The following is a 15862-nucleotide window of genomic DNA, read 5'->3' on the forward strand; positions in this document are numbered from 1 at the left end:
TGGCTTCATTTTTTATTTTAAATTCTTATTTAAAATGCAATTTTATTTTAATTTAATTTGAAAACTTTTATGCAGTGGCGTTGATTGCTGAAGATGAAGAAATAAAAGAGCTGCTTACAAAAAATGGTGTTATTTCACAAACTGTAAAAGATGCAGAGCCCATCAGAATCCTTCCGGCTAGATGTTTGAGTAAAATCTACAGTCGTTTAGGTATTTCCTTTATTTTATTTTGTGCCTAATAAAACAAGGTTTAAAATGCCCTTTTTTGGATACATGTTTTGCTTTAAAAAAAGTCATATTTTGTTGGAACCGTTTTGAAAAACTTAAAAACAGAAAAGTAATTTAGCTGTTATTCTATATATAAATAAAAAAAAAAAAGTTAAAATAATTGATAAATTCTTGTTTTTGTTTTTTAAACAATTTTTTCTTCGTTCAAAATCCACTAACCCCCTCTTCTCTATACCCTACTAAAAGAGAGTTATTATATTTCAAAACTGCCCCACTAAAGGCAGTTTTGAAACAACAAACTAAAAAATGTAGTACTTTTATCTTAACAGATAAAGGCATTAATTATGTGGGTTATTAATCCAAGATATAATGTATAATGCATTATGTACATTTATGTATATATTTTTATATACATAAATGTATATAATTCTTTTTTTGAAAAAGTCACCTTGAAAACGTGAAATACATTTTCCATATGTTGTATATATTACACAACATGCATATATCAAACAGCACAAATGAAGCTCACAAATGTTTTAATCTGTGTACAATGAACATTGTAAAATTTTATTACTATTTATTGTTCAGAATACATCTTAGTTGTAGATTTTCCTTTATTTTGCAGACAGTATAAAGGCATTTTGGTTACAGATGGTTTCTGCTTCCAGTGATTCTTTAATGGCTGCAATATTTTTTCGTATGAGTGCAATATTTTTCGTAATGGCTGCAATATTTTTCTTTTAAGTTTTTGAAGTCATTTTATTGTATATTTGATCTGTAAATCAATAGTTTTCCCAGTCATATTAAAACAAACCTGCTTACCTTCTTCATACCTGCATACCTTCTTCAAACTATTTTATTGTAGGTATGAGAATAAATGCATGAATGTTTGGACTGGCTCTCAGGTTTTACCTTGCATTACGGATGTCATGAGATTCTAGAAAGCTAATTAATGGAAAATGTCAATATTTTTCAAAGTATCTGAGTACTCGTGTTAGATAATAATACAAAAATTTGTACAAAAATTTCATGTTATCTATCCAGCCTGGTTTATTGAGAAATAGTTTTGATCCATTCTCAAAATCTGCTTTAAGTTCCTCATACTTTTTCAAATTTTTAGCCACAAATGAATACTCGATGTTCAATGAATTATGCTACCAGAAAAGTTTTTATCTATCATCACATGTAGAATTCTATCCAGAACATGGTGCTGACAACTTATAATTTAGTAGGTGTCTTTTTTCAAAAACATTCTCAGTTGGGTAAGTAGTTCATTTTTTTCCCCAGTGTCAACACTGGGTGTATCAACAATGATCATTTTTGTTTAATTTTACAAGTAGTATTCATCAAAAACTTTTGCAATTTCTGCAGCAATAATTTAACTATATGTGCAATTAACTTGACTTTTTACGGGGTTTTTTTCCTTAAATACCACAACCTGGTATCCGTTTTCTTCATTGTCCTTGCCCTGAACATGCAAGAACCGGCCTTCCATGTGTAACTTCTAAATCATTTCAGCTCTAAATTTAGCAGCCTTTCTGAATGTTGACTTATCATTTGCTACATGACTTTGAGCTAAAGTATTGAAGCTATCATATAAATGCTCATCATTTAATTCAATATGTAAAGGTTTTAGCAGCTTTACGTGTTGATATTCCTGTGGATGTCGCCAAGTATAACCTTTCTAATTATTTATGTCATTAGAATCCTGTAATGTCACTTTTATAATATTTCATAACACTTTTTTTTTTTAATTAATTAATTTTTTTTATTTCTCTTTATTTTTTAATTTATTTTTTTTATTTTACTTTTTTTTTAAATTGCTATTGTTACAAATTTCTCTTATTACAATGACTCCGAAATATTGCCTTCCTTAAACAACTAAAAATTAGATAAGTGTTTTTACTAATTTATATATATATATATATATATATATATATATATATATATATATATATATATATATATATATATATATATATATATATATATATATATATATATATATGTATATATATATATATATATATATATATATATATATATATATATATATATATATATATATATATATATATATATATATATATATATAATGACTTATCAAACATGATTTATCAAACTTGGCGGATGCCAAATTTTTACCCCTATTGTTTACTAGTTTAAATGCAAAAAAAGTTAAAATGTCATTTGATTGTGGAAGTTTAGGTTATTTATCTTAAGGAACAATTTTAGGAAAATTTTAGGAAACAAATATTAAAAATAAATAACCATCAACTAAAATTTTGTAAAAGCTCAAGTTCAGTTGTTCACTCTTGATGCACATTGAACTAAATAAAAAATTTTTAGGATTTGTTGTGTACTTATGTTGTTGTGTACTTATTTAATTCTTTTTTTTTTTTACCTAAATGCGCAAAATTGTAAAAATAAACTTTCGTTACTTAATGAATAACTTAAATTACTTTAATGTTTTTGTGCTTTCTATTTATTTAAGTCTTTTAAAAATCTTTTTTAAGTATCTTTTTCGATTTTACAGTTGTTTTTTTTTTAATATTATTTTTTTTTTGTAATATTTTTCTACAAAGTTTTTTTCCCCTATTGTTTCCTAGTTTAAATGCAAAAAAAGTTTAAATGTCATCCCAGAAGTTGACAAGTTTAGGTCACTTATCTTTAATTTTAGGTAACAAAAATAAAAATAGATTATCTAAAATTTCAAAATAAATAAAATAAACAATAAAAATAAATGAATGCTTGGTTTACTACTAGATAAGGTCGAAGAGGTAGACATGTGGTTAAGGCTATGAGCCAAGCAAAAATATAACAATTTATGATTTAATCAACATATTTTTAACACCTATTTGATAAGTACCGCGATAGTGGCGTGATGGTAGAGCGTTTGATTCGTAGGCTAGAAGTTCTGAGTTCATTCCCACCACGTCCCTGGTAGTACCACGCTTAAATTGCACAGCAGCTTTGTTCCTCAAGATTCGTCTATGAGAGTTTAAGGGTTGAATGAGGGAGGTAAAAACAGTTAAATTAAAAAACAATGCCTTATTTATTCAAATTAATATTATGGCATGATTTAAAAAGTGTGATATTTTTAATTTTTGACAAATACCTTTACAGATAACTTTGAATTTTCAGAGATAATAGGCCGGGTGATTAAAAAAATGCAATTGCTTTTACTCAGTGATTGGCCAGTTAAATTGCTTAATTTTACGTGAATAAAAATTTGAGCGATTTTGCTCAAATTTTTATTCATGTAAATAAAAAATTCATCAATTTTGGTAACATTGTTATTCACGTAAAGCTGAACAATTGCTCTGTGTTTTTAGAGTAAATTGCTTAACTTTACGTGAATAAAAATTTGAGCGATTTTGCTCAGAATTTTATTCACGTAAAGCTGAACAATTACTCCTAAAACGCTGGCTCAATTTTTTGTTTGAATGAATTAAATGGAAGATTAAGTGTATGAATATGACGCCAATATAAACAATTTCTAACTGCAAAAATTTATTAAGTTTATTAAGTTCTTTATTACTTTTTAATTAGTTTCCAATTTTTAATTATTTTTTAATTATATGATTTCCAAACACTTTTATAAAAAGTGTTTCAGTCAATGTTATTCTGCTCTATTGAATGCTCGTTATGAGTTTTTTTAAACAAGCAGTCTCTCTACGTTGTTCGGAAATTCACAATATTCGCATTGATTATTAAAAGTTGCAAGTTGGGTAAGTAAAAAATAAGTTCAGCAGGATCGAAAATAACAAAACTGCTCTATGTGTGGGGATATATATGTAGGCGAGTCTGACACACCGTTATAGAAATCCGTTATTTTCATTAAAATTACTTAACATCGCCCTACCCTATTCCTGATTCTCTCTTTCTTAACGGTTCCAATCATATGCTTTATGTTCGCGGCAGCCGTATTCACATTTTCCTCACACTAGTCAACATTTTAATTTTATTAACATAGCTTTAATTTAAAAAGGTACTAAAAACGACATTAATTTAAAAAATTATAACTTTATAATTTTTTTAATTTTTATTAAATTGATTTAGTCAAAAAACAATTTTTGACTAACAGTCAGTTTGGTGTCAATACGGCTGCTTGTCATTTTTTGAATTCTAAACCTTTTTTTTAAATTAATAATAAAAAAGTTATTAAAAAAAAAGATTTTTACAGGAAAAAACAGAAAGCTGGGATTGTCTGGAAGGTAAAATTTTTTATTTTTTATTTTTCCGTGCTTGTAGAAAAATGCGTTAATCTTTCTTCATTTTAAATAGACACTTCCTTTTCTCATTTAATCAGACCTCGATCAAGCATTGGAGTAATCGGCATTGGGAGCTTGTATAGGGCAGACGGGAATATTTATGCGTTTACTCCAGAAGTAAGAAAAGTTATATTTATCCTCAAATATTTTACATCTCTTAACGATAAATTTTTTTACAACAACAGTAATACCTAATTAATTCGTTTTGTTAATACAATAGTTGTTTGACATTTATTTTCAGACATAATCTCAGATGTTCTCAGATCTTTTGAAGATAAAAACTTATTCAGACCTTAGTTAAATATTTTAAAACCTAATTAAAGTTAGCTATTTCAAAATTTATTTAGATATAAAATTTAAATTGAACTGAAGAAAAAAAAAGTGCAAAATAAAATTAAAATAAAATGAAATAAAATTATTGAATAACATGAAGAGCATAATAAAATACATGTTTTAACTCATAATGTTTTTTAACATAATCGGAGCAAAAACCAACCATATTAACAAACCGGCCACCGATTTCGTGGCATCTGAAACAGGGGGGTTTCGAGTTGTTGCTGGAGTTGAACTAAAATCTTTTGTGACCATCATCGTATTACAAAGACTAGACGAACAGCAATTCCGACAGGTTGTTACATTGTTACTTGTGTCGCATCCTGTAGAATTGCAAAAATTATCTGTTGACAGACCACACGTGCGGTTTGTTTGGATAGCAGTATTATTTTGAAATTGTATCATGGTTAAGCAAACAGTAAGGGTAGCGTTACCGGTGCAATTCATTGTTTGAGATGTGGTTCCGTTGTAACATTGTAATTGACATAATCCTAATTAAGATAATTGAAAATAAGAAGAAATAAAAAAAATTTATTATCTGTTATTAAATATTATCGATGAAATAATCAAAAACAATAATAAGAAAATTGACATCAATGTCGTAAATAAGTATTAAAAGAACCTGGTAAAATATTTATTGCGAAAATACAAAAAGATGCTAGTTCAAAAAATCTGCACTTTGAAATCTTCATTTTAGCTGTTTTCTGCTTTTTCTGATCCTTAACACAAAAACTTTTAACTGAAATAAACCTAATGATTCATGTTTAATAATAAATGTTCTTTTTGATTTTTTGATGATAGGATTCGATAATTTTAGAACTAGTGAATGCTTGAATTGCTTCAGATTTATTGATGACTTGAATGGTTTGATTCATTAGATTCTTATCTTTAGCTTCCTTTTAATATGAAATTTCGGCTTCTTTTTGATTTTTCAAACTTTTAGTTTTGTTAGCTTCAAAAATGTTAAACATTAGTTTAACTCATGTATATTGGTTTTTACTTTTTTTTTTTCTTGAATTTTGTCTTATTTGTAAAAAAATGTGTTGTATTAGCCAACAATCTGATCGCTTGTGGAAGAGTCGTACCGCAGCGACAGCTGTAACTTAGCATTGATTTACTAATTTAAATCAATTTTTAAATTCTCTTGTGAATGGATGCGTTAAAAAATTTATTATGTTTTATTATTTTATTATTTCCAACAACGAAAAACCTAAATAGTATTTTATATTAATTTTTTTTATTTAAAAGTTTTTTAACTTTTTTAGTTCTATAAAATTAGACGTTATTTTGAACTTATAAGTCAGCCAGATGAATCTCTTCTCTAGGGAATTTTTTTGGTGAGAGGTTAGGATAAAGAATGTATGCTTGCATTGAGCGTTCTCTATAAATTTTTGCAGTTTTGTGCCCTTTATTTTACTATATATAGTCATTGCGTGAACGTACTTTCTTTTATTAAAAGTTAAACATTTTTTTACGATTTTTAGTTTGCTTTAACGAAAAGATAGAACAATGAATCTTAGACGTCTAGTAACCATACTGTTAGACGTCAGATATCCATTCTGTTAGACTTCAGGTATCCATACCATGAAAGTTTAGGTACCCATATAGTGAAATGTCAAATATTCATACTGTGAGACGTTTAGATATCTATATTGCGAGACTTCATGTATATTTTTCATAATAGATCTGTATGATTATTTAGTGTTGATAAATATTTCAAAGTTAGGGGGAAATGCAAAACTTTAAAATGTAAAACAAAACAGTTAACAAAAATGCGGAAAAAAAAGTATATGAAATAAAAACAAAACAAAATATTGGTGACAAAAAATACAAAAAAAATGTAAATAATTTGAAAGATAAAATATAAAACAACGCCACTTCATGCTTATTTAAAGTCAAAAAAAGACAGTGAGCTTTAATAACGCACTCAGTTCAAAAAAGTTATTTTTTGTGTAGAAAAATGTTTTTTGGTTATGGATAATAAGCCCAGACTTAAAACGTTAACTTGAAGAATTTTACTTTGATAATTGTGAAATAAGAAAAGAAAGTTGTTGATATAAATACTTGCTTTGTTTAAAAATAAAAATAAATAAAAGGTTTTTATTAAACATATTTAAAGGTAACTTTTAAATCGTCCATTCTGTTACGGAACGGGAAGGGATTCATAATTACTTGAGCATACGTAGTTTTGCTTTGAAAAAATTAAAATTTAAACTACGCATGCTCACAATATTTTTTCTTCTCTTTCCTGAAGAAAAACGGATAAACGTGAAGTTTATCAAAGAATTTTTAAAATTTTCATTTTTATAAGTTCAAACTTATAACGAAAACAAAATTTTGTTTTCGTGAAATTTTTGTTTTGTTTATAAAAGGATTGCTTTCAAATTTTAAGCGTCTGCATCTTTTCTCTTTTGTGAGACAAAATAAAATCTCTTCTCGATATTACTTTTATGAATAAAACTTTTCGCATTTCTATTATTTCTATTACTAGTATTTCGCATAACTATTTTGTAATTAAACTTTTTTTTTTTTTGCTTCTCACTTTATTTTATAAAATTTTTAGTGAGGTACTAAAGTTGGTATAGAAGGCACAAAACAATTCTAATCTATACTTAATTATAATACTTATTAAAAAACTAATAACAAATATAATTCTTATTATAAAGCTGTATTCTTATTAATTATGTTAACAAATATAATTCTTATTATAAAGCTGTATCACCACTGGAGTTCATTAAAAATCAACTCGTAATAAAAAAATCTTTTTTAAGCTTAAAACAAGGTTAGCCAGAAAAGAAAATTAAGAATTGATAAGAATTAACTTAAATACAAGTATATGATAGCAGCAACTTTAGAAAAAATGTGCACAATTGGTGGTTAGACGAAAGAAAGTTAAAATCGGAGAATGTTAACAATTTAATCTACCTTCAACAACGATTCTCCAACGCAGCAGCGAAGCAAAAGGCCAGCAGCCGCGGAGGAGATAGGGGCTAGAGTTATTATAAACCCAATCAACTTTAAAAAAAAAAAAAAATTTAAGTTGTCAATCTAAAAAATAATCCAAATTAATTTAAACATATCAACATTAGCAATATGTGATATCAGTGCCGGGTTTACTATAAGTTTTTTTGATAATAATAATCATGAAATGATTTGATCTCCTGAGCCAGAGCCTTGGAGCTCCGCAAGTAAGCGGGCCCCATATAATAAGGAAAATAGTTTTAAGCCTAAGTTCCTAAATAGTTAATGTTAAGTCTAATAAAAATAGGGTTTAGTTTCTTAATAATATGTGTTAGCAGCTAAAAATTGTTTAAAAATTAGTTGATGACTCCTACTTGCGTTATCAGTTCAAAACTGATTGTTGATTTCGGATATATCATCCACAGTTTGCGAAGAGTTGGTGCTAAGATCTAGGAAAGGAGATCACCTATTGAAAGATTTGAAACTTTCATGGCAAATACAGCGCAAGTCTGCCGGAAACAAGTTTACTGCAACTCAAAAGAACAATTTGGATATTCTTTTGGAAATGAGTTAAAACAATTTAAAGACAACAGAATGGTGAATGGTGAATGGTGTGTGGTGAATGGTGCATGATTCCCTAATGTTGAGATTGCTCTCCGTATTTACTTTGTACTGATGATAACAAACTGCTCGGCGGAAAGATTGTTTTTTAAAATAAAACTGATCAAAAATAAACTGCTTACCTTAATGCTTCAAAAACAACTCGCTAACCTGGCTCCTATTAGTATTGAAAGAGACATCATAAAGGCATAAGCTTTAATTATATTGTCATTTAATTTGTCAAAAAGTTAGGTAAAGCACATTAATGTTTTATTTCTAAAATAAAAAAAGTGACACTATTCAAATCATAAATAAATGTGACACTATTCAAATCTGACAAACTGAAACTATTCCTAGAGAAAGTATAACACTAGAAAATCGTCGTCGAAGGCACAACTTATAGTTGATTTATTTGATTTTATAATTAATTAACTTATGTCATTAATCAAATCGCTAGGTCAGGTATTAGATTGTCAATTATTATAAGACAAAGACCGGGCCTCAACAAACTTTAATCCGGCCCTGCGTGCTATTTTTTGTATCTAAGAAGTGCCAACTCTTTTTCTAGATAATTTTTTTTATCTTTAATAATAATAGTTTTGACTGAAACTTCAAATAGTGAGCAACTTTTTATTTATTTATATCTAAAAAAATAAAACAAACTACATAAATTCATAAATAATACAAATAATATGACGCCGTAAGGTTACGCAAGGTACGCTTTAAAAAAATGCAATGACTTTGCAATTAGCAAACGTTGGGAAATGTTTTCCATAACGAGAAAACATTTCAAATTGGAAATAAATGATGTGAACAGTGTTTTAGATTTGCTCAAATTAACAACAATAAGGTATTGGTAAAAGATGAAAACTTTCACCAGGTAAAGTGCGGAAATAGGTTTAGAGGTTTTCGTATATACATTAACTGATTTAAGAAGAACATGCAAAGGAGTGATGCTAGATTGCCTGAGGATTTGGGTTGGAGCAACGATAGGGTTACAGTCAGAAGAAAAATTTTGCACTTTATTCCTTCGTTTAACACGTCAAAAATTTTCTGCATTTCCGCATATTAACCGTGTCCACAATAAATTATTGTGATATAAGTAGCTCATTTTCTGATACAATCGCAGCACTTATACAGTTAATTCCTGATTACTCGAACCTTTAAGAGACCAAACAAAATGGTTCGACTTAAGTAATGTTCAATTAAAGCAAATTCTCTTTTGGTCGAACTTTGGCTGATATGAGATGTTAGTTCGAGTTAGGCGATTTTTCTTTATTTAATCCAGAAGTAATCCAAAAGTTATAAACATTAAATATACACCATTATACTAACAAAAAAGTAAAAAATATTTCAAAGTATGAAGTTACGTATTGTATTCACACTGTACACTCTAAAGATAACGCAGAAACAAGTTTAGCAACACAATGACTTCCTTATTATTTAATAATTAAAAAGCGTCCTAAAAGCTAGCAATCTTTTATTAAAAAATTTATTAAGCCTTTAAAATAATTGCTTTTTTAACGTTATTTTATGATTAATTGGTAACAGTTTTATCATACCATTGTTTTACATCTGATAACGATCTACTCTATTCAGATCTGAATACAAGTAAAAAACTATAGAAAATATTTAGTGTTATTTATGCTTTTTATTGAATGACTTATGAAAAAAAATATCCTAGGTTCGAGGTTACCAGGTTACCAGGTTCGAGAATTTTAATAGTAATCAAGCAGTCAATTTTAAGGTACCGAATGAAACCGTTCGAGGTAATAAAGGTTTGAGTTAATCGGTGTTCGACTTACCAGGAATTAACTGTATTTGAAATTACCCGTTAGTGTGGCAACTGCAAAAAGACCTTTCAGCTCATTAAAAAAGAATTAACATACATTTAAGGACAAAAATTGCGCAAAATTGTTGGTCTGCGTTAAGCCTTTTAGCTATTAAAAGCAGAACTTCAGCAGCTATTAAAAGCCGAACTTCAATTAAATTTAGGCAAGAAAAAACCTTTTTATTAGGTTTTCAATAACTAGATTTACATACTGTAACATACTGTTTTTTTTTTAAATTTTGTTCCTTTTTTTTTGTCGCAACGCTACTGCTCCAATGTGAGCATATGAAACTGGATTTTGCATTCATAAACATCCAATGAGAAAAACAAAGATCAGATCAACAAAAACTCAAAAACGTATTGGTTTTAATCAAATAAATACGTTTATTTACAACAATTTTTCAACTTAAAAAAGAAAGGTTGTCGAAAAATAGTTTCCAACAAATCTTCTAGACAACAAAAAAGGTTTTACGTAGTATAAATCTTGCAGTTTTTACTAATAAAAATAACACGTTGTTAGAAAAAATATGCATTCGACTAACTGCTATGTACTCTAATAATATCGTGATGTTCGATAATATTTTGATGTTCGATAAATCACAATGCGTGTTTATAAAATATAATAGTATTTTTTGCAAGTTTTTATATGGGATAATAAATCTATTTTATTCGGACAGGAATTTAGGACCATTCATACGTTTTATTAACTAACCCATTGGTTATAGAGGCGTCGTGATTGGGTAGACAGGTAATCAAAGTCTAAAGGACCGTCTAAGTATAATAGGATTAAGGGCCACAGAGTTTATTATGGGGTTGCAGAAATTGCAAAAATATTGTTCAAAGAATGAGTTATTTCTCCGTGTCACAGAGTATGTTGCGACCCCACTGATTGATTCCCAAATTTTGTGAAAACGAATTTTAATAAATAAGTAAGCTTCGAAGTTCTGTCATTCAATACTTACTGTTCAAGCCAGAAAAAATTAAGTTGAAAGAAGAGTTTTCAATGATTGTTGCACATGTTATCTAAAGATTGCTGCTTCAAAACTGCAGATGATGTCAAGTCAGCGATACAAAGTAGCAGGCAAAAGTGATGAAAGCCAGAAAACTGAAATCAATTTTTTTTATGTAAAAATATAGTTTTGAAAAAGCCTTTTTTTCTGATTTTAGCCTGATACATAAAAAGCTGTACCATTTTTGCTCGTTGAAAGAAAAATAATAAAATAGCAGCGTTTTGTTTATATTAAATTATTTATTTTTCATTTAATGTATTTGATAAAAAAAATTAAAAAAAAGCGAACTCTGATAGCTTCAACATATGCAATGGTGTACGGCAAGGCGGAATTCTTTAATCGTTCTTGTACAGATTTTTTTTAATCGTTCTTGTACAGATTTTACATACATATGCAGATGTACAGATTTGTACAGATTTTACATACATATTTGTACAGATTTTACATACATACAGATTGTACAGACTTGTACAGATTTTACATACATATGCATACATATGCAGATTCGTAAAACTGAAAGTTTTATAAAACTGCAGGATCTGCAAATAGTATTTAATATGCAGAATGTAACATAAGTGGCACTTTTTTAAATTTATGAACTTTTAAGTTTAATTTAAGTACCTGGGTCGCATAATTGAACTGATCATGCTGATGTAAATCGAGAGACTAAATGTCTATATAGACGTACAAATGTTCATATTAACGGGTGATGCGGAAGTTATCGGACAAAATAAAAACGTCAATAACTTATTTATAAATAAAAAAACAAACTACTATTATATATTTTTTAAATAAAGCATTTATCTTTTAATAAAAATATATTATTTTTTATATGAAAAAACACCACCATCTGCAATTGATCTCAATTTTGCTCTGACGCCTTTCATATGCGACTGTAAAAAGTTTAAATCAATTTCTTGTAGTTTTAGTTTAATGCGATCAATCAAAACTTGCTCTGTTGAAGCTTGCCAATCTCCCTCAAAAACCTTCTGTGCCAAATGTCCCCAAAAATTTTCAATTGGTCGTGCTTGAGGCACATTTGGGGGATTAGATTCTTTATCAACGTAATAGACATATTGGTCCATCCAATTTAGAGAATCTTCAGAATAATGAGAACTTGCTAAATCTGGCCAAAATAAATAGTTAAAGTCTCCATGATACTTGTAAATAAATGGAAGAAGTCGTTTTTCTAAACATTAATATAGATTGATGAATTGATCGCTACAGCCTTGAAAGTGCGAAACAATGGCTCGGACATACCACGGTCAGATATGGCTATCCACATTAATAATTTTTTTGGAAATTTCTCTTTTCCTATAAAACGAACACTTTTTGGGCATGTCTTTTTGTTGTTTGTGTAGTATCCAGAATTTCCAGGCATGTTGTCCCCTGCAAAACAAAAGTATTTTTCGTCATCGATGACTAAAAGCGATTTTGTGTTATAGAGTTGGTTAACTTGTTTCCTGCTTCTTTTCTTTGCCTTTATTTGTTGTTCTATAGTGTATTTTGGAGTCTTTTTACGTTTTCTATATTTAATATTCATTTTTTTTAACTGACGACCAATTTTCGATTGATTTACACCAAATTTAATACCTATTTTTCTCTGACTGACCCCTTTTCGATTGTTGACAAGTCTCGTTAATTCGTCTTTCTTTTCTCTAGTCCAGGATGTCGGACGACCAGGGTGCTTTCTATCAGAAAACGATTGAACAGTTTCAAGTCTTTTTAGGTTATCATATATTGTACTTCGAGCAAATCCTTCCTTTTCAAAATGATTTACAATTTTTTTTTTTTTTAATATTAGGTTTATTTACAAAAAACATTTTACGTCGCTTTCGAAAAGATTCTCGTTCAGCTGCATTTAACCTCATTTTAAATAATTGTGTTTCAAATAATAAAGTTTATATTTTATAGAACGTTTATGCCTACGCATAAAACCACAAAAATTAATTATTACGCTCAAATAATGAAATTAGGATTTGTCTGATAACTTCCACATCACCCGTTAGATGATTTAAAAGATGCTTGTTTAAGGTAAAAACACAGTCAGTATCAAAGTTGTTAACAAAGCCAAAAGTTACAAGGCCAAGAGTTTTAAGGTCAAGGCCAAGATTAAGAGTTTCAAGGCCAAGGTCTACGAAAACATTTTCAAGACCAGGCGCTTCAATTTTTGCATTACGTTAAGGCCAATTATTAACACAAGTGTAAGTAGTAAGTGCTGTGACAATAAAACCACATTTTGTAAAAATAGACCAAGGTTATGCTCAGAATTCAACGAAATCAATAGGAAAATATATTTTTTTTTTTCAAGGCCAAAACAATCAAGGCCAAGGCCTCAATTTTTGGCCTTAAAACTAGGCCAAGGACAAGGACTAACAACTCAGTATTAGGAACATTTACGAGGAAGTTACGTCAAACAATTCAGAGTTTTGTTTTTCGAGGAAAATGTTTTAAATTTTGTTTTTATAAAAACCATGGAAATTCCAACGAGAAAAAGAGGTAAGAATATTGTAGGATAAAATAATTGTTCTGATGAAATCCCTCGAATAACAAAAAAAAACTGGCAGCAACAACTTGAATAACACAACAGCCTGCTGTTGTGTTATTCAAGTACAGTAAAAGACAAGTTTTTTTATTTTTTATATTTTTTTTATTTTTTATATTTTTTTTATTTAAAGCACTTTTCAACGAGCATATTGCATTTCTCTAATAGGATTTTCATATTCTAGTTTTTTTTTTTGTAATGTTTAAAACATTATTTTAAAACTAAAAAGAAAATTTTAGATTTATCCTGCACGTAGCAGTTACATAAAGGCCACAAACCGTCTAAAAAAGGATCTATACCTATGTGCTCACATTAAATCAAAATCAGCAAAATTAAAAAAATGTATATTGAATACCACATATCTCCTGCTGATCCAAACTCGCACAATTATAAAAAAAATGTGACTTAGATTGTAAAAAAAACCCAGCAAAATGACTATTTAATAAATCGTATGGTAAATTGGAATACTTTAAAAATGCAAGTTTTTCAAACAAATATAGTATTTCAAGAATTCAAAAACCTCTAAACATACCAATAAAACATACCTCTAAACATACCAATAAAACATACCTCTAAACATACCAATAAAACATACCTCTAAACATACCAATAAAACATACCTCTAAACATACCAATAAAACATACCTCTAAACATACCAATAAAACATACCTCTAAACATACCAATAAAACATACCTCTAAACATACCAATAAAACATACCTCTAAACATACCAATAAAACATACCTCTAAACATACCAATAAAACATACCTCTAAACATACCAATAAAACATACCTCTAAACATACCAATAAAACATACCTCTAAACATACCAATAAAACATACCTCTAAACATACCAATAAAACATACCTCTAAACATACCAATAAAACATACCTCTAAACATACCAATAAAACATACCTCTAAACATACCAATAAAACATACCTCTAAACATACCAATAAAACATACCTCTAAACATACCAATAAAACATACCTCTAAACATACCAATAAAACATACCTCTAAACATACCAATAAAACATACCTCTAAACATACCAATAAAACATACCTCTAAACATACCAATAAAACCCCTACATTAATGAGCAGCTAAAAGTAGGATTGAAAACATTACAAAAGATTTTTTAATTCACTAAAGCGGTAGTAATGTTCAAATCTTTTAAGATATTTTGTAGTGGTAATTATATATGAATGTACAGCAGAGTACGGATAAGTAGTATGAATTTCAAAAGTTTTAAAGCACTCCAACATTATTGGGGCTGCGTGAAAATTTAAAATATTCAATAATTTGGGATGTCGTCAAAAATTTTCTGAGTTATAATAAGTATTTAGCATGGCATCTTATATGAAGAAATATCAATGAAACTCTGGAAAGTTTAGCAAAAGTAGGATTGAAAAATCTGGAAATTTTAATCACCAATTTTGATAGATTAAGGTTTCCAGATTTAGTATGGATGCCTCCCTGATGATTTATGTTCATGGAGTTTTATTAGACATGAAAACTTGTGCAAGTTATCCGAAAGTTAATAATAAGATATTTAAATGGGATCATATGGAAATCAAAGCATTACAAAATTTCTCGCAAGCTCTTAATTAAAAGAATTAAAGATTTTTATATTATTCGAATCACTTTTAAATTTTTTTTAAAAGTAAAACATTACTTCTAATGATTGTTCAAGGCCGTAGACAACTTTTTTTGATGCTTGAACTAAGCAACTTTAAAACACGAAGAAAACTCCATATTTAAGTATGTTCATATATGTGAGGAATGAGGATGCTATGCAAAAAATTTATGGCCTTATAAAGTTTACAGCCCCCTCAAAATGAGGGGGCTGTAAACTTTATAAGGTCATAAAAGCCGACTAACAAAAGGTTATTAAATCAAATTTGAAATTTATTGATAAATATAAATTAGGTTTAAGATTGTAAAAAAATTGCCTCTTCTATTTGGGGCTGGGGGGCTAACGTTTTGGGGTTTTTGTTGTTCCCAGTCTCCAATCACCGCAATTTTTTGCATAGCATCCTCATTACTCATATATATAAACATACTTAAATATGGA

At 28.4% G+C, this 15862-nt stretch overlaps 1 protein-coding gene and 1 long non-coding RNA gene across 2 annotated transcripts in view; one reads left to right on the top strand and one right to left on the bottom strand.

The window, feature by feature from the left end:
- LOC101240917 (probable phosphorylase b kinase regulatory subunit alpha) overlaps window positions 1-15862 on the top strand; it is a 110866-nt gene that overhangs the window by 54244 nt on the left and 40760 nt on the right. Inside the window, exons 16-18 of the mRNA XM_065811172.1 lie at window positions 76-210; window positions 4415-4445; window positions 4541-4619. Coding sequence (XP_065667244.1) covers window positions 76-210; window positions 4415-4445; window positions 4541-4619 — 245 coding nt within the window. The remainder of the gene's footprint in view (window positions 1-75; window positions 211-4414; window positions 4446-4540; window positions 4620-15862) is intronic.
- On the bottom strand, window positions 4897-5596 carry LOC100209248 (uncharacterized). Its single transcript, XR_010642030.1, has 2 exons — window positions 5458-5596; window positions 4897-5326 (listed from the first exon to the last, which is right to left on the bottom strand). It is a non-coding gene; the product is annotated as an uncharacterized LOC100209248 (long non-coding RNA).

The sequence above is a fragment of the Hydra vulgaris genome, chromosome 12 (assembly GCF_038396675.1).
Source record: "Hydra vulgaris chromosome 12, alternate assembly HydraT2T_AEP".
NCBI classification, from domain to species: domain Eukaryota; kingdom Metazoa; phylum Cnidaria; class Hydrozoa; order Anthoathecata; family Hydridae; genus Hydra; species Hydra vulgaris.